This window comes from Phyllosticta capitalensis, assembly GCF_038381095.1.
Source record: "Phyllosticta capitalensis strain CBS 128856 chromosome Unknown BKA78scaffold_4, whole genome shotgun sequence".
Taxonomy (NCBI): domain Eukaryota; kingdom Fungi; phylum Ascomycota; class Dothideomycetes; order Botryosphaeriales; family Phyllostictaceae; genus Phyllosticta; species Phyllosticta capitalensis.
The window spans coordinates 318,450-344,550 of record NW_027117442.1 but is presented as its reverse complement, the minus strand read 5'-3'; the positions used below and the strand labels follow the sequence as shown (position 1 = coordinate 344,550).

Below are 26,101 nucleotides of genomic sequence, written 5' to 3'. Positions count from 1 at the left end.
GTTTATAAAAAGTCTCTTTGTAAGACGGGAGTCGGAGGAATAGTCGGAGCAAAGGACGGATTTGAGGGTGCGGGCGCCTGGCTGAGCGATGGTGAGTTCTTCCTTGCTCTTGATAGTTTGGAGAGTGCACGAGTCGAGCAGTGGATGGTGTGAGCAGCCGTGGTTTGGAATAGTTCAGCTTTTGCAAAGTCCAGGGAGTACCAACGCCTTGGGCACAGGAAGCGGCAGCGCCGCACCACTGCATCACTTGCCAATGAATGTCTTCCACAGCTGCTCCTGAGAAACAATATTTGCCTCGCATATACAGCCTCCTTACGAGCGCTCTCTTCAAACCCTAGGAAGGAAATATGCAGAGCTTCTTCAAAGTGTTGTCCCAATCCATGTGTCACACAATTGGCGGGCAATGTAAAGAAAGCCTTCTTTTTGTGAAGTATTTGCGCAAGCTACCTCACCAACAAGATCGAACCTTTCACCATGATATTATTTCACAAGCCGTTGAAAATCTGAGCAATTTTGCTGTACCTGAAGCCGATGCGCGAGAACTGCGGTCTTTTGATCCCCGGTCGAGTGCTACTCTCAGGCAGAGCATTGGGTGAATACCGGAATTCTCGGGTCTTGCGTGTAAGGTGGTACTTTTGACGAGAAATGCCGTCCATCTTTGATTTCCGGGTATCATTGGGTTATCTTTTGGGACCCGGTAATATCTGCCGGCAACGTGAGCTCAAGCCGACAGTTAAGGCTGTTCGAGGACAACCAAACTTACTCAGAACTTAGACACCAAATCTCATCAAGTACCATCCAAGTTTGGTACCACGCGTGTACAATCGCTTCCAATAGAGGTGCGTGTCTGGGTGCTGGCCGTACTCGACCATTGCCTGGCGCATGGTGTCTTTTCCGCGCCAGCGAAGACTGGTTGAGTAGCACAGGTGGGAAACCAACGATCTGTACCATGAGGGATCTGAACGAGCATAGCAAGCTCATGTATGGCCCATTGCTGCATGTACCTGCGCGACGTAGGCGGAAAGCCACCGCTTTCGGCCTTGATTAGCATGACGTGGATACTCTTGTCTGCAAGCAGTCGCATCAGCTCCAGTCAAGCGTGTGAATGAGACGGGAGAGAAGGTCCACATTCAGACTTGTATAAGATGTTCCAGTATACAAAAGTGTTGTGCGGTGAGTTGTAGCTGATGAGGTGGCGGACTATGTGGTCAGTGACAAACAGATGTGGGCGGAAGGCAGTCGTTTACATGCCCCGTCACCGACACTCAGCGAGGAAGGTGCGCCCTAGGAACATAAGTTATTCTGAAAGTGATTCTGAGGGGCTGTTGCGAGCGGACGTTCTGAACTTGAAGCCCTGTCTCTGGAGAATCATGATCGCGTCGTTGTCTTTGAAAAGCACCGCCCACTGGGCAGAGCCCATATGATGGGGAGAGTGCATCTTTCGCAAGGAGGTATTAAAAAGGCGCAAGTGATTGCCGTCTCGAACACAGGTGGCGCCAGCACCACACCTCTGCGGCCACTTGTAAAAATTTCCATGTCTCTCGCAACTCTTTGTGACTAGCAGGCACCACCCTCGACCTCCTGATAAACAACCTTTGCCTCGAAAGCCGCCTTGCTAGCGCGCTCTTGACACCCTAGGAAGGAAAGACGCAGTATTGTCCAACTAGGCCATTGAAAGAAAAGCATTGTTCATTGAGTATTTCTGCCCACCTGCTCGCCCACTCCGCCGACCTTTTGCTGTTGTGATGTGCTGCAAGTTGAGAGAGCCTTATTTCTCGTCTGCAGTATTGGTGGCACATGCGTTGGAGCTGCCCTTTGGTTTCTCCCGGTCGAGGGTCCATGATCGTAGAGCATTGGGGGATAATCCCTGGTACCGAGTCTTGCACTCAAGAGTATTCGTGACGATAGATATCAATGATCTCCAGTAGGGGACCACTTTTATCTTCGAGGGGCATGTGAGTCTCTACTAATAGTGTAAGCTCAAGTTGATAGGGAAGGCTGGAAGACCACCGAACTTACCAGGACCTCAGACGCCGAACCTCATCAGATACCACCCAAGGCGGGTAGCCCGGGTGTACAGGTCCTTCCAAATGGGGCACGTGTCAGGGCGAATGTCATGCTAAACCATGGCTTGGTGAACGACCTCTTGTCCGCGTATTAGTATCATCGAGGAGTTGACAGAACTAATGGTGAACTCACGGGGAGAGCCCTCAGGAATCTGGGCCAGCATCGCGAGCTCCTCCAACGCCCACTCCTGCATATACCGACGGGAGGTTGGTGGGAAGCCACCGTTCTCGGCCTTGATGAGCATGATGTTGATGTTCTCGTCTACGAGTCAGGTCAGCTCGAGTTAGACGTAGAGATGGGGCGAGACATGAGACTCACAGTCCGAATGGTAAAGAACGTTCCAGTAGACCATCCTGGCGACGGCTTCCAGGAGACGGGTAAGATGGCAAGGCTTTGTAGCCAGTGATTGAAGGGTTGATGTGGAGGTGATCGGTGTTGGGTGTCGGTTCCGAAGAGTCGTCGGGATGAGAGGTGGCCGAGGAGGTGCGTCGGCGAGGAAGGCGGGCTCCAGGGAAGCAGGTGGGCAGACCTGTAGGACAAATTCGGCGGCAGTGCGTCCGCGGGCAAGAACGCGTCAGTAAGTAATGCGAGACTGCAATACCTCCTTCTGCGACAGTGTTAAAACTGCCACAATAACAGCATCACTGACCTCGTAGCTCAAAGAGCATATCGAGATTTGCCTTCAGCTATTTGGCTTGAGAAACCTCACGCAGCACCCCTGGAAAGACCTTGCTCAAACCGATATACGGTGTCTACTGTCCCTCTTTGAGCTCAGGCGCCGAACCGTATGAAATGTTGGCGCTAGTAGAGAGACGCTTCTTTGCGACAGGCATGCCAGATCGCTGTCGATGCCGCGAGGCTTACTGTATGTTAGTGCAGCCCGACTGCTGTCGTTGAACTGAAAGACAATGCCATTGTTTACCGAGGGAAGCAGGAGGAAAGACACCCCACAGTCTTTGTGCTGGCGCCTTCATGAAAGACTTGAGCCAACTTTCTTTGACTCTAATTGATAATTCGACTCCAATTCTCATTTCTATGTTCCACCCATCGCTCGGCCGACCTTTGTCACATTCCACGGTGATAAAAACCACGAATAAAACACCAAAGTTACTTCCGTCTCGGTTTGTCGCAGTGAGGAGATTCCCGTCCCCAGACTCTTTTGTATCATACAGCTTCCGTGCCCACTTCAAGCTCGTCAGCTGCAATGCCATCCTCTTGTTCTGCAAAATTCTCCTGTATTGCTTGATTCCGGGTCTGCAATCTTGGGTCGATTGTTCGTTCTCGCTTGAGTGTGAGTCTGCCAGAAATGTGAGCTGCAGTCAGCGCGCAGAGATGGTAGAGTGCGGTCAAACCTCTGCTCAGTGTTCAGGGAGGAAAGCGCATCAGGTACCACTTCAGCTTGGTTGCGCGCTCGTAGAGGAATTTCCAGACCAGTCGAGTAGCTGGATGCTGGTCGAACTCAATCATCTGTTGGTGCCTCACATCTAGCATCCTTGCGAGCTTTACCCAGTCCTCATATCAACTAAGAGCAGCTAGCACAGCTGCAGGCGAAACGTGAGGGGCAAAGAGTGTGTTGTATTAGGCCAGACGTCCGTCGGCGTCTTTCTTGTAATCCCAGACCCATTTGACTGGGAGAAGAAGCACCTCAGCAACTTCAGCGCGGGTAGGTTTGCGAACTTTGCGATAGGTTCAATTGCGCCGGTGCTGTTCCATCTCTTTATGAGTAGCCTCCAGCAGCTGCTTGCTAAGACGGTGCTTGACCATTTGCTTCCATGTCTTGGGAAGAGGCGGTTGGGACCTGGAGGAATGTGAGCGAGCATCTCCAACTGCTCTACAACCCAATCCAGCATGAAACGGCGAGAGGTCGGGGGAAACCGAACTTCCACACGGGGCGTGTGTCTCGGTGCTGGTCGAAGTTGATCATTTGCTGGTGCCTTACATCTTTCATCTTTGTCAGTAGTGCTCGGCCATGATGGCGACTAATGGGCAACCAACCGCAGGTCCCACAGGAATGCGCGCAAGCATCTCCAATTGCTCGTAGACCCAGTCCAACATGAAGCGACAAGACGTCGGGCCAAAGCCTACATACTCCGCCTTGAAAAGCAAGACGTGGATGCGCTTGCCTGCTCATTTGTTTAGCTCGAGTTTGGTGTGGTAGAGAGAGATGAAAACAGAGGGAGAACTTACAGATATTCTGGTGTAGGATGTCCCAATACACCATGGCGAAACGGGGGGCAGTAGGCATCGGCAGGAGCGGTGTTTCAGGAGGACGATTTATTTGTCGTGTCGTCGAGCAGTTGGAAAATCTATAAGAGATGGCCGATGCTTGAGGGAGGTGGTGAGTGTTGATGTTGATGAGTCGTGAGTTCTGCTTCGTCACGCAGCTCCACTAGTGCGCCGAGGCAACAACGCTTTGTCAAGGCAGGCGCGCAAAGAGAGGTAGACAAGTAAGTCTATACAGCTGTTGCTCCCTACATATCATCGTGCTTGCGGTACTTTGGTAAACCGGCAAGTGTTTGTTCTATTGCAGAGCCATCCCTCAATGTACTATTCGTCTTGATTAATTTGCCTGAAGGTCTCGCCCGCGCCTTGGAAAATCGTGGTCTTGACCGTCCATTCTCATCTTTGTCCATCGTTCAAGACAAATCTTTCTCATCAGATGCCACTACTCTCTTATGTGCTTGCTTCTGTCGGGGAATCCGTCATGCTCGTTGTTACGGTTTCTCCCTTTCACACTGACGGCCTTCCTTTTCCTTCACCTCGTTTGCTCTCCTTACCGTTTTAGGCTAACAGATAGTCACGTGTACCGCTAGAGAGCTTGCATATACGCTCGCCTCCACCGCTACACCTTAGAATCCATCTTGATTTCACCCATCCATAACACTCGTGAGCTCTGTCATGCGGTAGAAGTGCGACTGTTGAAAGCGCAGACTAGGTGCTTTCTCCGGTGGCGCCGAGAGCATATCTATACATCATGCAATCGAAGAATAGAAGGCCGGGCACGTTTATGATCATCTAGCAATCTTGGAAGTTCAAGCCATATCCTCCGCCAGCCCCGCCGTGATCACTCTTCAAACGTCAATTAGGATGAAGCGACCATGATAATTTCTGTCTGCGCCTTTGCGCAGGGCTATGCCTGCTATGTGTTCTATTGGTTGCCCAAACGAACATTTCCACCGGCATGTCCTTTCCGTGTCAATTCTAGCAGCCATTTTCCATCCCAGGCTGACAGATTCAGTATCCTAACGGCAGCGCTTCTCGATGCCGCAAGTCATTGTATTTTGTGAAGCCAAAATCAGTCTTCCGCTGATACGAGCAATCGTAGCATTAGGCTAGAAAGTGTTCGTGTACTGGCAAGGGGCGGCTGCCACGATTCCCGTCTAGTGTCTCAAATCATCTTTGGTACTCATTGTTGAGGGGCCGTACACGCTAGGTCCAGCATTTGCAAACATCTGCTCGCAGTGTGAGCTTGAGTCCGTGCGAAAGGATGGAGGGATGGGGGCAACACACGCTAAGTGTTTCCACGCTTAGACGCCGAAGCGCATGAGATACCAAGAAAGTTTGGTCGCACGGTCGTAACAATGTTTCCAAACGGGAGAGGTGGAGGGACGGGAATTGAAGTGCTCGCGTCTCAGGCCTTCTTCGTGTCAGTGCCATTGTGCTCTCACCGAAGAATTGATTCGTTACTTACGGCGTGGGCCTGGGGGAATCCTTGCTTCCATCTCAAGCTGCTCCTCGACCCAGTCCAGCATGATGCGCCGACTGTACGGAGGAAAGCCCTCGTGTTCAGCTTTCTGAGCATGATCAAAACGCGTTCCCCTGCACTTGGTCAGTTGAATTTAGGCGTAGGGACGGGAGAAAAAACCCACAGAAGTCCTGGTGGAGAACGTCCCAATAGACCATGGCTGGAAGCACGAGTGTTTTCGGGACGGCTGAAGGAGGGCTCAAGGTTGGTATTGCGGAAAGAGATCGAGTACAGAGTTGAAGATGGGAGTATGGTTTTGAAACCCAGAGTGTGGATGAGAGGGTGATGAGATGGTGATGGAGCGTCGTGGGCTGACGACATTGTTTGCGAGCGCCGGTAGAAGTGCGCCGTGCCGTCGAAGCAGGTGCGCTCCAGAAAAGTTCGCAGGCCGGCAGCTTGTCCTCTGTCTACCTACATATTGCAGTATGCCTATAGGCGTTGAAGAAACGTTTTGAGGCTTTTCAAAGAAGCTTGCGCCAAACCATCGAATAATTGGCTAAGTCTCTGGTTGCTTATCCAACTTTTGTTCCCGGGATGTGGATCTCACAATACGTCTTTGGGGTAATTTTAGTCTTCGATCCTTCTTTCTCTATAGTCTATGGAGATGCTTGGATGTCTAATCCATCCACACCGAGATTGTCCTGTGTCTGACGGATCCTGCCTGTAGTGTGCCTAGTAGCCTGGATGCCGCTCAACCTGCCAACTTGTTTCCCAACCATTCATTTTGCGTGACGCGGCAGCAAAATGCGTTCAGTGAAGGTTTAGGATTTACTAGTGAAAACTTTGCTTTTGTGTCTTATCTTTAGCCACTTGTAAGCAGGTGGCACCAAGACTCAATGTTTGGCCGAGCTTTCAAGCAGCTTGCACAAATTCACTGTTCTGGAGAAGCAGATCTCTCGACAGGATTTCGCGGCGGAAGTGCGCGCGGTCTGCGAAATTACTTCCCATGCAGTCTCTAATGGCGTAGCTATCTACCGCCAGTCCATCCATGCAAATAGCTTTCTCCCTTTCCGAGATCACGCCTATGGTGTTTCTGCAGTATCATTGAAGCTCGCCTCTCCAGTCTCTCATCCAATACTCGTCCGTCCCTCCATCATACCTCCTTATGTTCATGGTCGAAGCACTTGGATGCTCTACAAGCCCGACCGAGACCTTCTTAGGCTTTTATCAGCTCTTGTCGCGTTTAGAGATTGAAGACTGCGGTCAACTCAAGCTTGGTACTCAGATGCCGTATCTCATCAACTGCCATCCGAGCTGTTGGGCACGCGCGTAGAAGTCTCTCCAGATCTGAGGAGTGTTGGGGTTCATGTCGTAATCGGTAAGGAGTTGGTCGCGGATACCTTCTCCTTATCAGTATGGAAGGATATCAGGGTAAAATGAGAATGGTACTCACGGGCTGGGCAAGGCGGAATCCTGGCGAACATCTCGAGCTGCTCCATGACCCAGTCGAGCATGTAGCGACGGCTAAGAGGAGGGAAACTGCTGTCCTCCGCCTTGGCGAGCATGATGGCGGTCCTCTCCCCTGCTCGATGGGTTAGCTAGATCTCGACAGAGGGTAGAGAGACGGAACGCACAGTGGTCTTGGTGCAGCACATCCCAGAAGACCATCGCGAGGGACTGGAGCTCAGAGATAGAGTCGAAATTGACGGTGGATCAGAAGAGAATCGGTGTAATTGTGCGGCTTTGTGTGGATAGCTGCAAGTGATTTGTTGCAAGAAGGTGGTTGTGAAGGTAATGGATGAGGATGGAGGGTGATAAAGGGAGCGCCGCAGGCTGTGGAAGATGTTTACTCACAGGCACCGGAGGAAGCTCGTCAGGTTAGGCTGGTGTCCACGCGTGGGCGAGGAAGGTGTATCCAAGGCAATGGTCCGCTCAGGTAGACGCGCCTGCCAATTAGCACCAAAAGTGTTAAAGTGCACGTGAAGCAACGGGGAAGACGACATGACTAAGCAGGTTCTCCGAAGAACCTGTCCACATACGGCAATCATTCGTGGTAAAGTCGAAGTCTTCTGTCTCTCTAACAAATTTTGGCAGATGTATGATTCCAAGATTTGGAACCAGCTACAGCCATTCTGACAGCTCTCTTCTGGTCGTCCGCGCGACTGCAAAAAAGAGGATCTCTACCAACCCCAATTCATTTCATGTTCGAAAAAAGCCTCACTGGAATCAAGCACTCCCGGCAGGACCAAAGTCAGCGGTGCTGATGAAGGGAATCTGTCATTAAGTGCGGGAAGAAGCAGACGACCAAAGACTGCTCAATGAAGTCAGCTTTACTCGGATTACTCGGATTTCAAGACCATGACTTGCAAGCGGTGGCCCTATTCCAGACAAGGGGTTCTTACTTCCAGCATGGGGTAATTCATGGCCACGATCCGCCTGCTCCGAAGCCTATGTTCCACTCTGAGAGTATTTGGCATTTACAGATTATTATCAAACAGAGAGTGCCGTCCTAACTTGGTGCTATCTTCGATTTCAAAGTAAGAGATTTGTGGACATCCGGGGACAAGCATTCTAAGGAGCAGGTCGTTGGCTTTTATTCTGACCCGGCAATGTGTTGCAAACCGGCAGTGAGTCTTTATCCACCAATCTGGCATCCATTGCCCCGTTTCAAACGTCGACCAATCTTGCGCAGGTTATGAAGCACCAGCCTGGATACAAACAGGCAAAGTAACGGTCTCGGAGACTGAGGTCTTTACAAGCAGAGCCCAACACGTATCTGGGTCAAGCAAACAGTTGGAGCTCTTCCCGCTTCGATGTGTCTGCTCCTCTCATGCGAGAAGAGCGCCATTTCCAACTGTGAGGCGTGTCATAGGGACTGTGTCAGTGCTTGAAGAGCCATCCGCAAATCAACAATCGTTTTGTCTCGATGTGCATGTCCCCTCAAAATTAAGACTTCGACGTGTTTGCAGAGGTGCCGAAATCATCCTAGAGGCCGTGAAGCGGGCGTGCAGACGTGGGCCCATCAAATGAGTTCCTTGCACGAGGAAAACTTGTTTACCAAGATTCGGTACATGTCTCGTAAAGAGAGGATTACAAGGCAAAAACGAAACCAGTTTCCGGTCACTTCGCTCCCATATTCGTCTCCACTTTATAAGGTGAGAGTGTTTTCGATTCTTTGCTCATGTTGTGCGCAATCTTTTCCTTCCCTTCACAGTCTCTGTTAAACATGGCCATGTCGAGCCCGTGTGGCGATGTGGCCCCCGAATTGTCTCTGATTTTTGACGTGCACAGCCGTTTCGACGAGGAAGCTCAAAGTGCAGGCTAAGATCGTGGTAAAGCCGCAAGTGGGGCAGGGAAAGCCTTCGCTACATCGTCGACGAGCTATTTGGCCTATCGAAGACCTTCACCAACAGTCAGCACAAGATGGAGAGACAGGATTGTCTTGGGATGATTGGAATTACCCTGCTCAGCTTGCTTGGACTCCAGTCCCTATTCCCGAAGTCGCCACTCCAGTGCTTTCATGCGAGCGAAACGGAATTTCCAACTACGGGGCGTGTCTGGGTGGAGGAACTTGGCGTCGAGTTAGCCAGATGTGGGAACTGTTTCAATTAACAAACGGCCAGTCTGCAAAATACTGAGGCCCTTACATTCATGATCAAGGTCGGAGAGCCGGCCGATCGTGGTGAGCTTTTGAGCGACCCAGCTCAGATAGCGGCGGCGTCTCGAAATGGGTGCGCTCTCCACCTCCTCAACACGGTTCATTACGCGGTCAATTAGAGTGACTGTCCAAGCATTAGGCGGAGCTGGGACAGGGCGCAGAGAAGGCACGGAAACTTACAGCCTGTTGGCAAGAAATCGTCGTTGAAGACCATGTTGGCAGTGGCTGTTCCACTTGCCGGCGCAAAGGATGCGTGGTTCAGAGGTGTGTCGAGTTTGGAGACGGCTGATGTTGATAGTAACTGTGGAAGAGACGAAGGTGATGCAGGAAATGTTTTCGCGTGCAGTGAGTGGGTGGGCGATGACGACAATGTCCGGCGAGGAAGGCGCGCCCGCCCACCTTCCAGCGCCTACCGCTGAGCGCAAAAACATGTCAAGCAGTAAAATCGGTTGCAGAACCTCAAAGTCAGATTATTTTGCTTTGCGCACGACGCAGCTACCTGATACTGCCTTCATGTATTGGTGTTGTGCTTGTGCCTGCATCACTTGCGTCTGCACGTTCGGCCTCCCAACGTCTTCCTTCAATAGCGGATTTACCAACCTTATAATATACCTACTACTCCGAGACTTGCCATGCTCCTTTCCCTGTCACGGCTCGTATTGCATGCCCGAAGTGTCGCTCAAAGTGAGGTCAGAGGATGTAAAACAAGCCGCCCTTTATGAATATTTGATTCGGCAAAGCTACCGAAACATCGCAGCATGGAAACAGTAGACTCGCCAAAATGCGTTTCGAGGGAGTCGGTGTCCGCTGCAGTCGGCTCTCTGTTGTATTTCACTCAGGATTTGCAACACTTTCTGGTCTTGACACAGACTCAATACCAAATGAACGATCTAGGAGAGCTAAACCTTTCGCAGTTCGGCCATGGTTTTGCGGTCGAAACACTTCACTGGCTATGAAGCAATGATCATGGACAACATAGAAACCTTGAGGGAAAGCAAAGACAATTCTTGCTGTGTCCGGATTATCACTCAACGCAAGTGTTATCTGAGACTAAGGAAATGACACAAGACATTTGAGTTGTGGAGGGATGCGATCAGAGAGAAAATTGGAGCAATGAATTTTTCAGGGGAAAGGGGGCCTAGCCCCTGTCGCGACTCCTCCGCTTCACTGTACGCGCCATAACCTGGAGGAAGTGGTCTTAGTATGCCAGTGAGTCCTGAGATGACCACAAACGTCCTAGGCGCTCAAAAGCCGACGTCCGCCATTCATATGACTTTTTTGAGCGAGGTAGCCAGCAGGCGCTTATCGTTTGGCTCAGTTTGGCTTCAGTATGTCTTCGAGCTATTCGTAACGACGTGATGACGGTCTGTCTTGGATGGCTGTTTGAGTCCGGTGACAGGTTTCTGTGCGTTGAATCGCTTGTTCTGGCAATGCGAACATCGATAGGGGAAACACAGATAATGGACGCGAGCTTCCACCGAGTGAACCCAAGATGTCCATTCTTGCCCCCGTTCAATTCCATAGCAGGTGGGACGCGTCGCCGTCAGTCTTCTTCATCCACGCAGGATATGCTTCAAACGGGATCTTCTGGGGGCGGAACGCGTCGCTGCTACACCATAGTGTGTTCCACTGCTCGTGAATGACCAGATGATGGAGATGGTTGAGCAGCACAAGCGCACGATTGTATGTCTCAATCGGATGCTCCACGGTGTGCATCCTCTTTCCCCAGTACGTGACGTCTGCCTCGGAAATGTTGTGCGAGTTGGGAATCTCGAGCCCAAAGAGATCGTTGAAAGTCTTGTTGGCGCTGGCTTGGAACTCAAGCTTGTGATGTAGGGAAGTCCTGTCTAGAAGTGGAGTCGTGTACTCGATGAGATGGATGAGGATCGCTGCTAGGAGAAGATCCTCGCGACTGATGGGGGATTCCTTTGATTTTGCTTTGAGCTTGGAGGTCTTTGAATCCTCCTTGCGTCCAAGCTCGTCGACAATTTCTTCCAAAAACAAGGGAAACATGTACTCATTGGTGACCAGCAAAGTGAGGACTTGCCTTGCTCTTGGAAGACAATCTGTGTGCTGACGCCAGACAGCATAGGCATTGAGGATGGGAAAGCTAAGGAGGAAGCTGCGGAAAGCCGCTCTGTCGAAGAAATTCATGTAAGCCGCGACGCAGTCCTCGTCCTCCCAGTCGCTGAATCGCTTGTTGAGATTGCCTGGCCTCATTGGAGTTCGCGGGAACGTCAGAACGATATTGTTGCGGGAGAACTTGGCAGATTTCAGTGCGAAGACGGCGGCTTCCTCCTTGCGGTCTTTTCCCGGTCCTTTCAATTCACGGGTCTTCAAGATGATCGGAACCTTGACCAAGTAGCGCCAAGCGACCCGATGAGCCTTCAAGCAAATTAGCTTTCTGCAATAGTCTGGTAAGCAACATGGTCCCACCGGTGATTCTTCCTTCGCGGGCCCCATCGTCGATTTGGTCCACGCAAACAAACTCAGCAGCAAGAGCCCGGAAATCCAAAGGGTGAAACAGTGGGAGCGCTGCCGTAACGAGGTAGAATGACGAGAAGAGTTTTGGGTAGCCGCGAAAACTTGAGGAGGATGGGGACGATATTGTGTCGAGTTGCGGGGGTGCTTAGGCGGAAGGAGATCGGCGACTTGGAGATGTGACTCGACTGGTGATGTCCAAAATGATGTCAGAGCACATTTGAAAGGTCCTTGGGACCGGAAGTAGCGGAGCCGTTTGGAATACTGTGTCAAGAAGAGAGCAGAGAACGACGGCTGGATGGCAGGGTCGAGCGAGTAGACGTGCTGGTTCTTAGACGGGAGCCTTGGAAGAAGCGACTGGCAACCAAATCGGTGTGCCTCGTTGATGAGATTGTTGTGGCCTCAGTTGCGTGGGTGAAAGCAGCTGCCGGAGAGGAATGATTGGATAAAGTCTGGAACCCTCGTGCCGAATGACTCGGCGGTTGGGTAAGGAACGATGAGTTCCGTTTGCTTGCGATGTTGTGTTGACGTCTGGCAGTTGGCCGGACAGAGCTTTGTTTTGGCTGGACGTGAAATAGCCATTTTGGCAGCGTCTGGTGACTGGTGTTAATTCTGCTCGCTGGGCCCAGCCCAACGGAGCCAAAACCACGACCACAAACCAGAGCAGAAAGGGACACCGAAGCGCTTCAAGGTTATTTTCTCAGTCTTACCAGGTATCATTGTCTTTAGCAGTCTCGCTGTCACATACCACGGGTTGGTGGCGTCCACAGTGCCTTCTAGGACTCTTCAGCTTTGCCGTACTTCTGTTTACACCGTCATACGGAAATACAATGCGACTTAGACTTTCAATTTGGTCCAAGGACGCAAAGTCATCTGTGTCACTTGCCAATATGAACAGTAGACCTTCCTCCCATGTCACAAAGCCCGATCCAAGACCACGCGTCGAACAAGTTGTTTCCTTCGGTGACAATCCCTGGCAACCGATTCTCAAGTTTTGACATTGTTTGGTGTCAAGGGTCGGTCTGCCTCAGCGACGCTGTGGAGAAACGTCAACTCAAATCACAGTGCGGCGGGAGAACAGTCTTAGGAGAACAGTCTTACTGAGACGTTGAGGTAGTTGAGGAGTACAAAGCGTTTGAATCGTTCAGTCCACTGCTGGGACTCGCCCTCAGACAGGTACGCGGCAAACAGGCGCTGCAAGATGTCGTCTGAGTCTGTCAGGCGAAGTCGACATCAACCAAGCTTAAGAAACTTACAATGCATGCGGCCGCTGCCGTGGGTGGTGCGTCCAAGTCTCATGAGCTCCATGGAGGCAGAGACTAGGTAGCGAAGTCTGCTCTCAGTGGTGATAGACCAGTCCGCAGCCAAGACCAAAAGGTCATCGATGTAGGTGTCTTCTGCATCGTCAGCACTGTTTGGGGTGCGATTGCAGAGATGAGGTCAAAGAAGTACATTTGTGGATGTTGGAATTCATGATTGAGGTCTTTGATGAATCAATGTTGAGTGTTGGGAGGTCGGATTGATTGTGATGTTTTGGTTGCACTTTTGAGAGGGAGAGCTGGTGTATTTATACCAAGGGCAGCCCATGCAGTGATGCGAATCAGTCGCGCAACAATGTGAATCAATCTCGCCATGGTGTTAATTGATCCCAGTGAATGCTCCTGTCTTTTCAGCACATAGCTTGGCGCACCTGAATGGACTTGAACACCTGACCAGGAATCCAGCACAGCTGGTGATTGATGCATCAAGTCATGTTACCAAGCTCTATAAACTTCGTCGAAGTAGATACCCAACTTCCTTGCTCAGCATGTGTCAGCTTTTGCACCTCAAGCATTATTGATTCATAGTCGCCACGAGCGAAGCAATGGCCTGAAAAGGGGTATTGATGGATCGATGAAATGACTGTACCGGCCGACAGGAGATGCAAAGGCGACGTACCGTTTACAGTGCAGCTGCACCAAGCCAGTGATTGAGACTCTTTCAGAGACAGCCTCCGCTGACATGTCCTTCCAGAATAGACAGATTTGGCACTGCTGCAAGAGCTCTGTGGTCTTCCGGTCCACTGCCTCGCCCGAATGTTTTCGATCAGGTCGCTTGCATTTTCTAGCCTGCACCGCCGCTTGTCGTGCCAACGCGTCAGCTCAAATCTGCAACAATCGTAGAGCGCCTCCATATCCCAGCCCATGGAGAGTATTTTGTGGAGAACGGCGCCCGGTGATGGCAGACCTCGGTTCAAGAGCCATTGCGACGACCTCTGAACTCAGGGCCTCCCACGTATTTTTCGACATCATGAACAAGCCGCAAAAGCCACTGTCCGATTTTCTACTCCGTCGGGCTTTGAATGATAGCACCATCCCCTCTTGCTTACCTGGTACTTCGGCTGCTCAGTTTCGACCAAGCTGAGACAAAGGAAGCGGACGAGTACTGGAATACGCCAAACGGTACTTGTCCATCTGCAATGAGAGCAGCAGCAGCAGTAGCTGTAGCATCGTATCCAGCCCCGAGCTCCTTCGTGGATGCTCCGACATCAGGCTTCGACATCAGCATCCGCGCGGTCCCTTAGCCGGCCCTTCGTTCCGATTATTGCCTTCCAGATCAAAGGTGACCGAAGCGTGACGGCCGCGCTCTTGGAGTATTGCAATCGGCCGCTGTTTTCGCGAGGTGGTCTATGAAGCGCGAGTGAATACGGGGGTAGAGCGTGGAGAGGTGTCGTCTCCGGAGACAGGCGCGCGCGCCGATTCGTCAATGAGAAGGGAAAGGAGTCTGCAATTCTCAGCGAAGTCGGCGGAGAGTGGAGGTAGCGTGGTTGACGTGTTGCGGCCGCAAAATGCGTGTGTGCGAGCTGATCTCAAGAAGCGCTCGTCGTCGCGCGGCAAAGTTGGGAAGGTGCTCGTCTTGTGCTCTGATTTGACAGTTAGCGTGCTGGCTCAGTGTTGACTTGAGCGTAATTCAAAAGCACCTTAGCTGGGGTTTGGCCGGTCAGATAGGCACACCAAAGGAGGACTATTGGTAAGGTTGTCGTCGACGGACTTTGCGCTGCGTGTTTGGGGCAAGCTCCGAAAGGGAAGGCTCGGGGCTGCCACCCGACATCCAGATTGGGCAAATCAGGCCATGGTCATGTCGGGCATTCCGTGATGAAAGATGGAGAAGCAATGGGTAAGAAAGCGACCCCTAAGCGCGACTAATGGCTTTTGGTGTCTTCCATGGTCATCTCAGGCCATCAGAAGCGATTCAAGAGTACCACGTCGACGTCGAAGTTGCGTTTCACCGCACGCGGCACGGGCCATGGAATCGAATGGGTAGTGGACAGGAGTCTCATCTTGCCGTTGAGCTGGACAACGGCAGGTCCACGGACCGGAAAGGTTGAAAGTTCAATCCAACTCACGCGTATTAGGATTGGACGGTCTCACAAGGCGTCTCTGACCGGTACTCCATTGTCGATTCAGGGAGTTTGGCACGTATGGGTAAGGTGTATTGCGTTTGGGTGGGTTGAAACGAGCACATTTGACACATGCTGCTGAATAATACCTCAATGAAATCTCTCATTTCTCCCTGCAAGGCGTGGGAAAGCGTGCGCTTGCTTGGCTGTGGGACGGTAAAGGCCCACCTAGGCTTCGTTTGAATGCCAAAGTTGCTGGTTTGCAAACTGGAGTAATCTTGGCTGTAGAAAGTGTCTATCAGATCTCTTGCGCGGAGGCTTCGTATGCATTACATGCAAAGTGCAATGGAAGGTTATGCGAACATGGTAGTTATGATGGTTGCCTCAGCCGTCATCAATCAGCAAAGCACTTCAACTCCACCTAACTTTACTGCAGTCGAGTGAAGTCTTTTATGGCGCTCTCCGGTGGCTTTTTCACGCTCTTCGGTCTAGTCCAGATGATTCGACGATCGTAGTTCATCCTCAAGAACGTCTTCCTTTTTAGTACCTATCCATCGAGCTCCGAGTCCTCTTTTATATCTAATTCCGACAGCGATACCATCAAAACCTATGATCATCAGCCGATTGTTGTGAATCGAACCCAAGCTACGTCCCCCGTTTTCCATCTGTCTGTTTGGGCACGTATCAGCTCCAGTGACCATACTCTGTAATCCCATCGAAGACGCAGGTGCGTGAACGCCAACTCAATAGCCAAGTCGAACAAACGCTCGCACCTTTCACGCCACTCAATTGATGTGCTGGGATGATTTTTGCGCTCGCTGAGATCTTTCTTCTTCTGGGCTGTGACGGTCAGCTCGTCGGTCAGATCATACTTTCATCTCAACTTACGGCAGAAGAAGCGCTGCTCGGGAGCGTCGATTCCATCTAATTCAACAGCGGCAGTCTGGAGTATCTCGTGTCTCTCCTTTGCCGTCCGCCAACGTTCTCCTGCCTGGGTCAAGGACTCATCGATTAGGGCATCTTCCACGGTCAGCTGTTGTTCAGAAGCGGAATTGTGTCAAACCTTACAGGATTTCTCGCGCTTCTTGCCGGCATTTTCCGCAGCGCGCAACCTGAATGCACCTGCCATGATTGTGTGTTGAGGAAAGTTGGATGTTGGCCGTCAGGGGAAGGGACGTCGCGGGTGGTTTAAGCCTCAAAAATGCCCTGGGGTGCGAAACTTCAAAGTGAAATGAAGTGAAAGTGCAGAGAAGGTTGTTGTGAAAAGACCAGAGCAGCTAAACGCGATGTTTTGAGCTATAGGAAAAGGCCGTATATGTGCGGGGGAGGCATAATTCTCATTTCAATCTTTGCGATGCGCCAAAGGACTTCGCGCCCTTGTCCGGATAGGACGGCTGCGACATTCTCTGAATTTTCCGGGGAGGATATGCGCTTCCAGGACCAGTCACCCAAAGCGTTGGGATCCCGGGGGCGACTTCTAAGTCAACCCATGTGATAGACAGGACAGATAGTGCAACATACGTGCTCCAATGTGTCTGCAGCTCGTCTCCCAATAGAGCATGAGCTGTGCTGCACCGCGTTCGCGCCACTCTAGTATGTCAGATTTGGCCAGTCTGTGAAGAAACTCGTAGACAGGGTATACTGTGATAGTCGGCTTCATATTCAATGTAGGTTGCCGGTACTTTGAGTCGAATATGCGGCCAAACTTGAGGCCTTCCCATGCCGTACAGCCCGATGGCCACAGCGCGAAAAGATATCTGACAGCGAGAAGGCCCCCGACAGCTGTCACTGGCTTGCCGGAGCCAGAGTTCCGCAACACTGTCTTGCGGTGAATTAGCTGAGCGATTTGCATCGTGTACTTCCAAGGTCGTGGACTCACAATCGCTGATTTTGGGGCATGTCGACGAGAAGCGCATCATCGCGAACGTGACAGATGCTCGTATATGACTGCGAATGCTTGATTGAGGATGGCGGGGGGCAGCTGTGGCGAACGACTCCTGAGCAAAATTTAATGTTCAGAGGTCGTTCAAAAACAAAGCGCAGACTTTTTTCAGGGACCGAAATGCCGTCGACGCGCTGTGGATGAAGTCGATCCCGATTTGGAAGGCACTACTCTCGGCGTCTACTCTGCCTGACCATTTGCCTGGGTACATGTAGTTAGCAACCTGCCAATTTATCCGCTACAAGAGCCTTACCTGAATGACACGAAATGTATTATTTGAAAATGCGGCTGAGGCGAAAGGCCCTCGCAAGCATGATACTCGCGACGGAGCGCTTCTAAGGGACCACCAAGTTTTGACTTGCTCTTGTCCTTTGTGCTCCGATGGGCCATCTCTTCATTGAAACTTGAGCAAACCATCAGCCCCTGAATTTCCGGACATCTCAGCGCAATTTACCAGGCCAGATATTTGCACTCAGTTTGCATTTGGACTTAAGTAAATGACAGTAGTCACTAGTCTTCAGTTGAAGGGTTTCGTGGATGAATACTTGACCTTGTTGGATAAGTAACGATTCTGATCAATCTCTTGAATAGGCCGGAGTAGGCCAACGCTATTGATTCGGGTTCTGTCCGTTCGTATTTACATCTCCTGAATAGACCTGAGTATGCCTCCACTCTTTATTAATTCCGTCTCTGTCCGTCCGTATTTCCATCTCTTGGATATGCCGGAGTAGGCCGTCGCTCTATATTCTCTCTGCATCATGGAGGTGACTACAAACTGTGAAAGCCCAATGTCAGCGCAACTTATCCAGCTCTGGAGCAGCTCAACTTACGTCATCTTCAAAAAGCTGCTGCTTATTCTTCGTCTCTGAACCACTGGCCCACACTGAGCGTCAAGAAGCGGCTGAAACGTTGCAGCCACTCTTTGGACGTCCCTGGAGTATTGAGAATTGCTGTGAGTTCGGATTGAAGATACGCTGTCGTAATCAATAAAAACGTGCGATGAACTACATAGTTTCTTTGGAGGACCTACCGCCAAACTTTCGCTTCTCACCCTTGCGGCAAATTGCGTCCAGCTCGACTGCCGCTTTCTCAAGTGACAAACGGCGCAAAAGAACTTCACTCGTGGGATCCTCTGCAAGATCGAGGCAACAATCGAGGATGTGGTCTTCAATTGTCAGTAAATCCGCTCGGAAGAAGTGTATAGCTGGCTCACAGGTGCGTTGAAGACGGGTAGCCTCTTCCCGGGCAGCGTGTTGAAGATCCGCCTCCAGGCGAACTCTCTCCTTACGGGCAAGTCCTTCTTGGACCGCCGCGCGCTGCGCTGCCTCCATGCTGGCGGCGCGCGCGGCAGCCATATCGTGGGCGGGCTCTCGGGTTCTTTCAGCCATGAGATGTGTCTCACGAAGCAGTGGAGCTTGCACGGCTTCCTGGCGGGCTCTTTCTTGACGGATTTGTGCGTGATTACGCATTGAAGCTTCGACAGCCGCTTTCCTGGGGTCCTCTTCCTTGCGAGCGCGATCTTGAGGAGCACTTTCCTTGTGGGCGGCTTTCTTGGGTGCAGCGGTCTCACTGGGGCCGGCCTGTCCAATAGCTCGCTCTTGCTTGACTTGCTGGTTATGAGTCGTCTCCTTGTGGCCGGTCTTCTTGGGTGCGGCAGTCTCGCTGGGGCCGGCCCGTCGACGTTCTAGCTCGTGTTGGGCTTGCTTGGAACGACGAGCCGAACTCTTGTCGGTCTCTCCGAAGTCATCCTCACCCCACCAAGGCGGAAGGTAAGTTTGCCGCTTGGTCCTGAGTTGGCGCTTAGTCTCAGCAGTGATGGCTTGTTGCGTGGCGTCAAGCTTCTTGACGTCGCCCAAGACTGCCTCAGCCTCAGCTTGAGCTCTGCGCCTGGAGGCGCCGGACATGATCTTGATCTTGATTGAAGTGAGTGGGATGAAAGAAGAAGATTTGTCAAGAACCAGCGGGTGGAGTGAGTGGTGGGTTTTGAGTCTTGGTGTAAGGTTGGAGGGCGACTGACACGTGGAGGAGGTAAAGAGGACGAAACAATCGTGACGGAGGATCCGCAGGTGAACTTGATTGATGCTGGATCCTGGGTTGTGATTTGACGGTAGGTAGTCGCTGTGACGTGACGGTGGAGTGAAGTGCGCACGACCAAGGAAATGGAGGGGCCAAGAATCAACAAGTGATGGTGATCAGTGGTTGGTGTTAAGTCTTGGTACGCCAGGGAGGAGCAGTCGTGCCAAAAGGTTGAAGTTTGACGGATGGGGGGAAAGATTGCGCCGAGGATGCAGAAGTAGAGTGGGCGGGCTGTGGGTGTTGAGTTTTGGTGCGAGAGCGAAGAGCAGCTGCCATTTGAAGTCAGCGCAGACCTCATGTTTTGAACTCGGCGAATATGTGGAAGTGAATAGATGCGGAGGAAGGTGTGCACTTACGACGGAGATTCTTAGAGTCAAGCCTGGTCTATGCATTCCACGACATTTTGTTCCAAACGGGAGCAAGTCATGACAAGTATATAAGTGCAAGTAGCACTTGAAGTTGCCCAGGCATCGTGGAACCAACACTTTGTGATGTTGACGCAAGAAAATCTTTGAAGATAGGTGACGAAGTTTTTAGTGCGCAACATCGCTAAAAGTGCGAGTATAAGAGAAGCGTCCTGCTTTTGACACGATGCGCGTGTAAGAGTGCCTCAAGAATTACTACGACCCTGGTCACTTTCTTCAACGCCAACTTCCATGTGAAGCCACGACGACGAAATCGCCAATGATCAATTCGCAGTGACAATTACTTGGTACGATCGGCTGCAGCATGAAGGTTGAGCGATGAGAACATCAGAAGGGTGCTGTTTATTATCACCAAACGCGGGCTTACTTCCAGCAACCGCCCAATCCATTCGTTGGATTGGCAGAGTGGACTGACCCCCATTCATCGCCAACACCCAGCCATATCGGTTGGGCGGTTGCGAGTTCGAGCCTGGTCAGCCGAACTCAAAGAGCGTGACGCCGTGGCTGGGGGCCCCCCCTTCTACGCTCAGGGGGGACAGATGTAGGCCGCTGGCCGAACTGTTTTGTCTTTTCTTTGTCTCTTTCTTTTACCCCAGCTCTTTGTCCGCCATACTTCACCATCTGCTCATTGTTTTGATACTTCTGGTAGCTCCCTCTGCTTGCCATTGCCTGGTGTCTGCGTTAACGTCAAACACTTACGTCTTGTGCGCCCCGTCAGCCTGGCACAAAGGTGCCCATGATCTTCGGACAGCGAGGAATCGCCGCAAATCTTCCAGACTGCGGCTGCCACTAACAACAGCAAGATGGTGGCCGTCAATGAGGCCACTCCATTCTTGAGCGTCGAGGAAACGTTCCGGCGGTGTTGGCGAGCGCTCGGGCGAACATTCTCGTTAAGCAGCTCGAAGTCTCGACACACGCACCGCCGAAATTTGGATTCTGTTCAGAGCACAAGTTGCTAGTCCTCAGTAACATCTTTGACCGGTGTGCGCCTGCTTCAAATATCCCCTCTGCACCGTCTCCCCAGCATACCGTCCATTCTGCACTTCGTTTCTAACCAACTCACAGACCATCAGTTTCCGATCTTCCTTGAAGCATGCGCCGGTGGACTCCAACCTGCTACGATCAGCATACAGAAGACACAAAGCGTGCCCAAAGCCTCAACAAAAGGTCTAGCTTACTCTCCTCATCGCCGTATCCTCATCGCCGCGTCGCCGCATCGTCGCCCTCTTACACATCGCCAACTTCCTCATACAGCGCCGCCAATCTTGCGCGTCGAGAGTTCCACTCCTGGGGATTGATTCATCCTCACCCTGGTCGATCAAGTCCTGTGCAAGCTCCGCTATTGGACCCAGCTCGAGATTCTAGGAGAATTCAACTTTGAGAAGTGTGGAACAACCGTTGCAGAACTTTGCGAAGAAATGTTTTGCACGATAGAGCTCCATGGCAGCTGAGTTGAACAACCACCGACGGATTTTGACATTGCGCTGAGGCTCACTTGCAACAGCAAGATGCTTGTCAATGATGCGATCTTTGGAGTTGTTAGCCAATTTGCTGGCAGACACCAATAGTAAGTACGTACAGCAGTGTCTGCGAGAGTTGTCTTCCCATGGGTCGCTCATGACGTTCTTGTCTGCGCGACGAGCGGTCCGTTTCAAAGAGAAAAGATTTCGTTAAGTTGGTTCCTTGCGCGCAGGGCTATTCTTAACACCAACGGCACCAAAGAGCAGTTGTTGCTGATTGTGGAAGCGCCCAGACAAGCATTTGTTTGGCAATTACACTGCTGCGAGGCTGTGCCCGCAGAAGCATGAACAGCAGCATTCAGGCTTAACAAACTCATAGACGAAATCAAAATCAGATTTGAGAAATGCTAAGGATGGAAACTCAATCATTCCAATGGATATAGAAGCAAACAGGAAGCCGAACGGCATTCGGGACGGGTGTTTGGTATTGTATCTTAGTCCAAGAGCAATGGATAGAAGACAGTAGCGGGAGTAGGCTTGTCGTCCGGACCTCCTATTCCCAGTTCCATCCATTCGAAATCCATTGTACCCAGAGCAAGTCTTGTCTTCGGGTTTGGGCTCTTGATGATTCCTCAAGTGCATTCAGTCGGGGCCTCCGTTCAATCTCATCCCCGTTGCGAAGCCATTGCTCGTACGGCTTTCCGGGCAATGGAGCTTCCGTTCAGCGACAAACCTGCAAGCTGGAAGAGGTGCGACATCAGCGCAAACAACACAAATATCCAGCATGGCTAACATACTCGGCATCCAAGGGAGCCACCGATGATTTCAATCACGGACACGAGCGAAATAAACTCCACGTAGCGACGCGCCCAGTCTACGGATGTCTTCGGATTGAAGTAGTGAGCAGCGAGCTGGTACGAAAGTGCAGCTGCAATCATTAGCCCTAGCTCGATGCTGAAAACGGGACTTCTGGATAGGTCAGGACCCATATCAAGTTGGTAATTCACTCGCTCGTGAATGAATTCGAGCTCTTTTGCAGCTTCTGCAAGATGGCGACAGATTGAGATGTCTTGCGTGGAATCCCTGGCAGCGGCGAGATGCCTATCCACGAAGTAGTCTTGCAAGGAAGATGAGTTGACTATGCCTCTTGAGAAACGTGACAGTACTTGCAGGTAAATTGGGAGTTCATTTCTTCGAGGGCCTTGAAAGATGCGCTGCTAGGAGAGGATTCCGACATGCTGCGTTGCAAGGCAAGTGGGCAGATGATGAGGGAGTGATAGAGGTTGTTTGCTTGGTCAAAATGCGGACACATGTTTGCTTTTGAACCCCAACTACGCCACTTTCATGTTTCGAGCAGAAGGTGAAGGTGAAGGTGGTTTTTCAAGTCTGAGAGTCGAATCTAGTGGCGACTGGCAGCGCTCAGAGAGACAGAAGGCTCATGAATAGCGCCGAAAGCTCAGAGAAGGTCTACGTCGTCCTTCCTGCAATCCAAATGGCGAGAAACCGGTCTTGCTCCGTACCAAATGAACCATTACGGCATGCACTGTGGAAAGGTTGTAGTATCCCCCCGGCGGGGTTGCGGCTAATCATTCCGTAGCCAATTCTGTGCCCGGCGGGTCTTGCAATGGGGCTGCGTGGTTGTGCTCAAGACTGCAGATACCGAGCGAGCGAAGTCAGCTGAAATGCTCAACAGAAGACGTCATGATCCGCGAGGTTACTGTCAAGTGCTCGAAACGCACTTCATTCCCTCGATGCCCATGGCGCAGTAGAGTTCCAACACCAGCGCAGCGCGGCGCTTCCAGTCCTTGGGAGCGGAGGGATCGTTGGAGCGGTCGACAAGCTCTTGAATGAGCTCCGCTATCAAGATCATCAGCTGAAAGTCCAAACTTATTGCCGGGAGAGACTCACGAGTGAAATCGCGCCGAGGGCTGACCCTGCCCACATGCTCAAGCTCGACGGCGGTCCAGCGGAGCATTCCGCGACGAATCTTGATGTTGCGCTTGTTGTCGCTGGCAAGCGCCAAATGCGCGTCGATGGAGGCGTCTTTGGTGGTCAGCGGCTTGTACGGGCTGCAGATACGTGCAATGGAGCTTACATGCGGTAGCAATGTCAAACTTGTTTGGCAAGGCTCCTGCAACGCCAGATTTGTCACCGAAAAAGGAAGAGGACATGGTGGTGCAGCAGGTGGTTGTTTGGGTGATTTAGAGTTTTGGTGGGGGAACATTGCAGGAAAGAGCACAAAAGAAGTAATCTTGATGCCTGGGGCATAAACATTTCAGGCACCAAGTCAGAAGGCGAAGAACGGCTTCACCAACTGCAATCTACCGATACCCCCTCCACTGAAAACCAATGCGAGGAAGCAAAAGTTGTACGCCGCATTCTGCATCGCACCAGGCTGCGGCGCAAAAAGGCAAAAGTTCAAGCAGGATACACACCACATCAAATGGATCCAACATCATGAGCCAAAAGGCTACCGATTGCGCATTGATTTGTGACTAACTGGCGAAATGCTCAAAAAGCATCATCCTTCTCAAATTCCCATGGCGCAGTAGGTGTTGACGACCAACACGCAACGAAGCTTGTACTCTTCCGGTGTGGCAGGGTCATTCGAGCAGTCACAGAGCTCGTGAACAAGCTCGGCTAACGCGAACTTTAGCACAACATCCATTGCAAACCAACGGCTTCGACTCACGCGTGAACTGTCGCTTGTAGCCCGAGCGTCCGAGGCGCTCAAGCTCTGTGGCCGCGAAGCGGAGCATTGCGTGCCGAAGTTTGGTGTGGCGGCTGGCATCGCCGGCCAGTGCAAGATGTGCATCGATAGACACGTCTTCTACGGTCAGTGACGTTCGCGATTCGAGGATACATGAAGCCAGTTTACACGTATCAGCGCTGCGGCGCTTGGAAAAGTATTTGAAAGCCATTCTTTTAGATTGCAATAGTCAAAAGGCAAGGTTCTGAAGGTGGATGAGGTAGTGGGTGGTGTCTGATGCATTCACAGGAAGGGAAGGAACCCGAAAAACAAACTCATTGAGGCCAGGTGTGCGACTGCCCGCTGCGAGCAACCAGCAGGTCCCTTTCAGGAAGCTACCCTCGACCAGCCCCTTCCCTCTCAAACTGCAAGTAAAGAATATACGCGACATCAAGTACCTGTCGGCTTCTTGAAGCGTTCAATTTTAATGGGTATACTGGGACGACGAAGGCATAGATGTTGCTGCTTGGAGACCAAGCTCATCTCCTTACTCTGGTGCCAGATTTTCGTCGGTCAACTCTTTCTCGGAAAACACCAATACCTTCGCAACTCTACGCATATGCTCGCGAAAGTCCTGCGTAGATCATCAGCATCAAAGACTCGACGCAAGAGTAATCCAGTCCTCAAACAGGGGCATTTACACGTGAGCTATCAGGTATTTGCATGTAGCAATCCCTAAGCAGCCTAATACGACGGGCCCACGGCTCAGGTGTTTCCAGACAGGGCAAGCGCTCCCAAAGACCAATGACGAGCTTTTCTATTACTCCCATCACTTCAAATTTTCTCCAAGGATATGACTGGAGACTCACGTGAAAATTCCCGCTTGGGTCCCGTCTCGCCTACGTGGTCCAGCTCTATAGCGGCCTGTTTCAGCAGCAAAAGGAGGACAACTGGATCGCTCAGGAGGCCATCCACCATTTCTTCAGAAGCATATTTTCTATCCCAACGATAAAGACCGAGGCAACGGTCGACGAGGGCATCTTGACCGATTTGTCAGTTGGGTTCTGTGGAAGGTGTGTGCGGCGGCTCTCACAGCTAGATTCGAGCCGACGGGCTTCGTCGCCGGTCGCGGCATTGTATTGCTTCGACAGTGGCCAATTCATGTTTGACTGTGATCTGGCTTTACGGATTGAATGATTAGGACGAGGAATGGAGGCTGAGAGCTGGCGAAGAGGAGAGAGGATGGTTGATAGTCGCCGGAAGATGCGTAAGGAGAATGAGACAAGGCGAGACGAAAGACGTTGACGAGGTCTTGTGGATGCTCGGACAAACTCCTTGTGCGGAAGGAAGGACGGTACCGAAAGGGAGCAGCTCAACCAAACATGAAAGTAGCTCTGCCGGTTCCTGATGTCGAGGCGCGATATGACAAGCAGGCAAGGAAAAGGCACTACGCATCTAGCATAAGATCAAATAGAGGCAAGTGTCTCGTGGAAAACTGTGAGATTGGGTCTCCGAGCACTTCATTCATTCTTGGTTCATCCTGTCAATTACCCGGGAGGGTCATTCTGCTTCCGCTGGTGGGCATCGTAAGCTGCTATGACACCAACATTAGTGCTAATCAACCAAAAGATGCACCAGACATCACATACTCAGGCAATGCTCCAAAGGCACTGACTTATTCTCCACACAATCCAACTTCGAAAAACAAGCCAACCAGCTTTGCACAGCGAAACATCCACTCCTCGGGCGTCTAAGCGTTTGCAAACTAGTCGATCAGCTGGGCAACGAGTTCTGCTATCATTTTCAGAGCTCGAAGAGACACATGCAGTTGTACCTTGAACTCACGGCTGAATGTACGCCTGGCTGTGAACATTCCGACACTGCCAAGCGCAACTGCCGCGCTTCGAAGCAGCCAGCGGCGAATCTTGATATTGCGGTGGTGCTCTTCGGCGCGGGCGAGGTGGTGGTCTATATTTACATCTTCAACAATCAGTCAGTTGTGTTTTGCTCGAAGGGAACGTAATATCTTACAGGAGAAGTTGCGGCGACGAAGCGCCACTTGGCTGAACTTGATGTTTCCGGTAGAAGCCATCTTGATTGAATATAGCGAATCCGAGAAGAAACTTCAGATGTGTGTGGTGTTTCGTAGACTTGTAGGAAGAAAGGAAGGCGAGACGCAGAGAGGCAGGTGTCACCAAGTCCTGGGCGCAGCCGCATTGGTACTGCGGCGTGGAGAGGA

At 51.5% G+C, this 26,101-nt stretch overlaps 11 protein-coding genes across 11 annotated transcripts; 1 reads left to right on the top strand and 10 right to left on the bottom strand.

Annotated features, from left to right (window-relative positions):
• Positions 1–1,886: 1,886 nt before the first annotated feature.
• BKA78DRAFT_294347 (uncharacterized protein) lies at positions 1,887–2,419 on the bottom strand (the record flags this gene model as incomplete). The annotated part of the gene is made up of 4 exons (XM_066886334.1): positions 1,887–1,998; positions 2,020–2,083; positions 2,200–2,328; positions 2,386–2,419. The coding sequence occupies 4 exons, from the start codon at positions 2,417–2,419 to the stop codon at positions 1,887–1,889; spliced, it is 339 nt and encodes a 112-aa protein (XP_066745045.1).
• Positions 2,420–5,594: 3,175 nt separating this feature from the next.
• Positions 5,595–5,970, bottom strand: BKA78DRAFT_351640 (uncharacterized protein; the record flags this gene model as incomplete). Its single annotated transcript, XM_066891213.1, has 3 exons — positions 5,595–5,704; positions 5,759–5,886; positions 5,933–5,970. The coding sequence occupies 3 exons, from the start codon at positions 5,968–5,970 to the stop codon at positions 5,595–5,597; spliced, it is 276 nt and encodes a 91-aa protein (XP_066745044.1).
• Positions 5,971–7,033: 1,063 nt separating this feature from the next.
• Positions 7,034–7,420, bottom strand: BKA78DRAFT_351639 (uncharacterized protein; the record flags this gene model as incomplete). The annotated part of the gene is made up of 3 exons (XM_066891212.1): positions 7,034–7,152; positions 7,206–7,334; positions 7,387–7,420. 3 exons carry the CDS (start codon positions 7,418–7,420, stop codon positions 7,034–7,036), a joined length of 282 nt encoding a protein of 93 aa, XP_066745043.1.
• Positions 7,421–9,175: 1,755 nt separating this feature from the next.
• Positions 9,176–9,829, top strand: BKA78DRAFT_294346 (uncharacterized protein; the record flags this gene model as incomplete). The annotated part of the gene is made up of 3 exons (XM_066886333.1): positions 9,176–9,333; positions 9,376–9,483; positions 9,550–9,829. The coding sequence occupies 3 exons, from the start codon at positions 9,176–9,178 to the stop codon at positions 9,827–9,829; spliced, it is 546 nt and encodes a 181-aa protein (XP_066745042.1).
• A 1,093-nt stretch (positions 9,830–10,922) lies between these two features.
• Positions 10,923–13,365, bottom strand: BKA78DRAFT_351637 (uncharacterized protein; the record flags this gene model as incomplete). The annotated part of the gene is made up of 4 exons (XM_066891211.1): positions 10,923–11,795; positions 12,993–13,099; positions 13,148–13,285; positions 13,344–13,365. The coding sequence occupies 4 exons, from the start codon at positions 13,363–13,365 to the stop codon at positions 10,923–10,925; spliced, it is 1,140 nt and encodes a 379-aa protein (XP_066745041.1).
• A 2,521-nt stretch (positions 13,366–15,886) lies between these two features.
• BKA78DRAFT_294343 (uncharacterized protein) lies at positions 15,887–16,399 on the bottom strand (the record flags this gene model as incomplete). The annotated part of the gene is made up of 3 exons (XM_066886332.1): positions 15,887–16,110; positions 16,159–16,303; positions 16,334–16,399. The coding sequence occupies 3 exons, from the start codon at positions 16,397–16,399 to the stop codon at positions 15,887–15,889; spliced, it is 435 nt and encodes a 144-aa protein (XP_066745040.1).
• Positions 16,400–16,607: 208 nt separating this feature from the next.
• BKA78DRAFT_294342 (uncharacterized protein) lies at positions 16,608–17,122 on the bottom strand (the record flags this gene model as incomplete). Its single annotated transcript, XM_066886331.1, has 2 exons — positions 16,608–16,747; positions 16,792–17,122. The coding sequence occupies 2 exons, from the start codon at positions 17,120–17,122 to the stop codon at positions 16,608–16,610; spliced, it is 471 nt and encodes a 156-aa protein (XP_066745039.1).
• Positions 17,123–18,216: 1,094 nt separating this feature from the next.
• Positions 18,217–19,116, bottom strand: BKA78DRAFT_294341 (uncharacterized protein; the record flags this gene model as incomplete). The annotated part of the gene is made up of 1 exon (XM_066886330.1): positions 18,217–19,116. The coding sequence occupies one exon, from the start codon at positions 19,114–19,116 to the stop codon at positions 18,217–18,219; it is 900 nt and encodes a 299-aa protein (XP_066745038.1).
• Positions 19,117–21,838: 2,722 nt separating this feature from the next.
• BKA78DRAFT_351634 (uncharacterized protein) lies at positions 21,839–23,344 on the bottom strand (the record flags this gene model as incomplete). The annotated part of the gene is made up of 5 exons (XM_066891210.1): positions 21,839–21,913; positions 21,971–22,142; positions 22,913–23,030; positions 23,082–23,216; positions 23,269–23,344. The coding sequence occupies 5 exons, from the start codon at positions 23,342–23,344 to the stop codon at positions 21,839–21,841; spliced, it is 576 nt and encodes a 191-aa protein (XP_066745037.1).
• A 359-nt stretch (positions 23,345–23,703) lies between these two features.
• On the bottom strand, positions 23,704–24,094 carry BKA78DRAFT_294339 (uncharacterized protein; the record flags this gene model as incomplete). The annotated part of the gene is made up of 2 exons (XM_066886329.1): positions 23,704–23,813; positions 23,866–24,094. The coding sequence occupies 2 exons, from the start codon at positions 24,092–24,094 to the stop codon at positions 23,704–23,706; spliced, it is 339 nt and encodes a 112-aa protein (XP_066745036.1).
• Positions 24,095–25,627: 1,533 nt separating this feature from the next.
• BKA78DRAFT_351632 (uncharacterized protein) lies at positions 25,628–25,954 on the bottom strand (the record flags this gene model as incomplete). The annotated part of the gene is made up of 3 exons (XM_066891209.1): positions 25,628–25,656; positions 25,708–25,830; positions 25,894–25,954. The coding sequence occupies 3 exons, from the start codon at positions 25,952–25,954 to the stop codon at positions 25,628–25,630; spliced, it is 213 nt and encodes a 70-aa protein (XP_066745035.1).
• Positions 25,955–26,101: the final 147 nt, after the last annotated feature.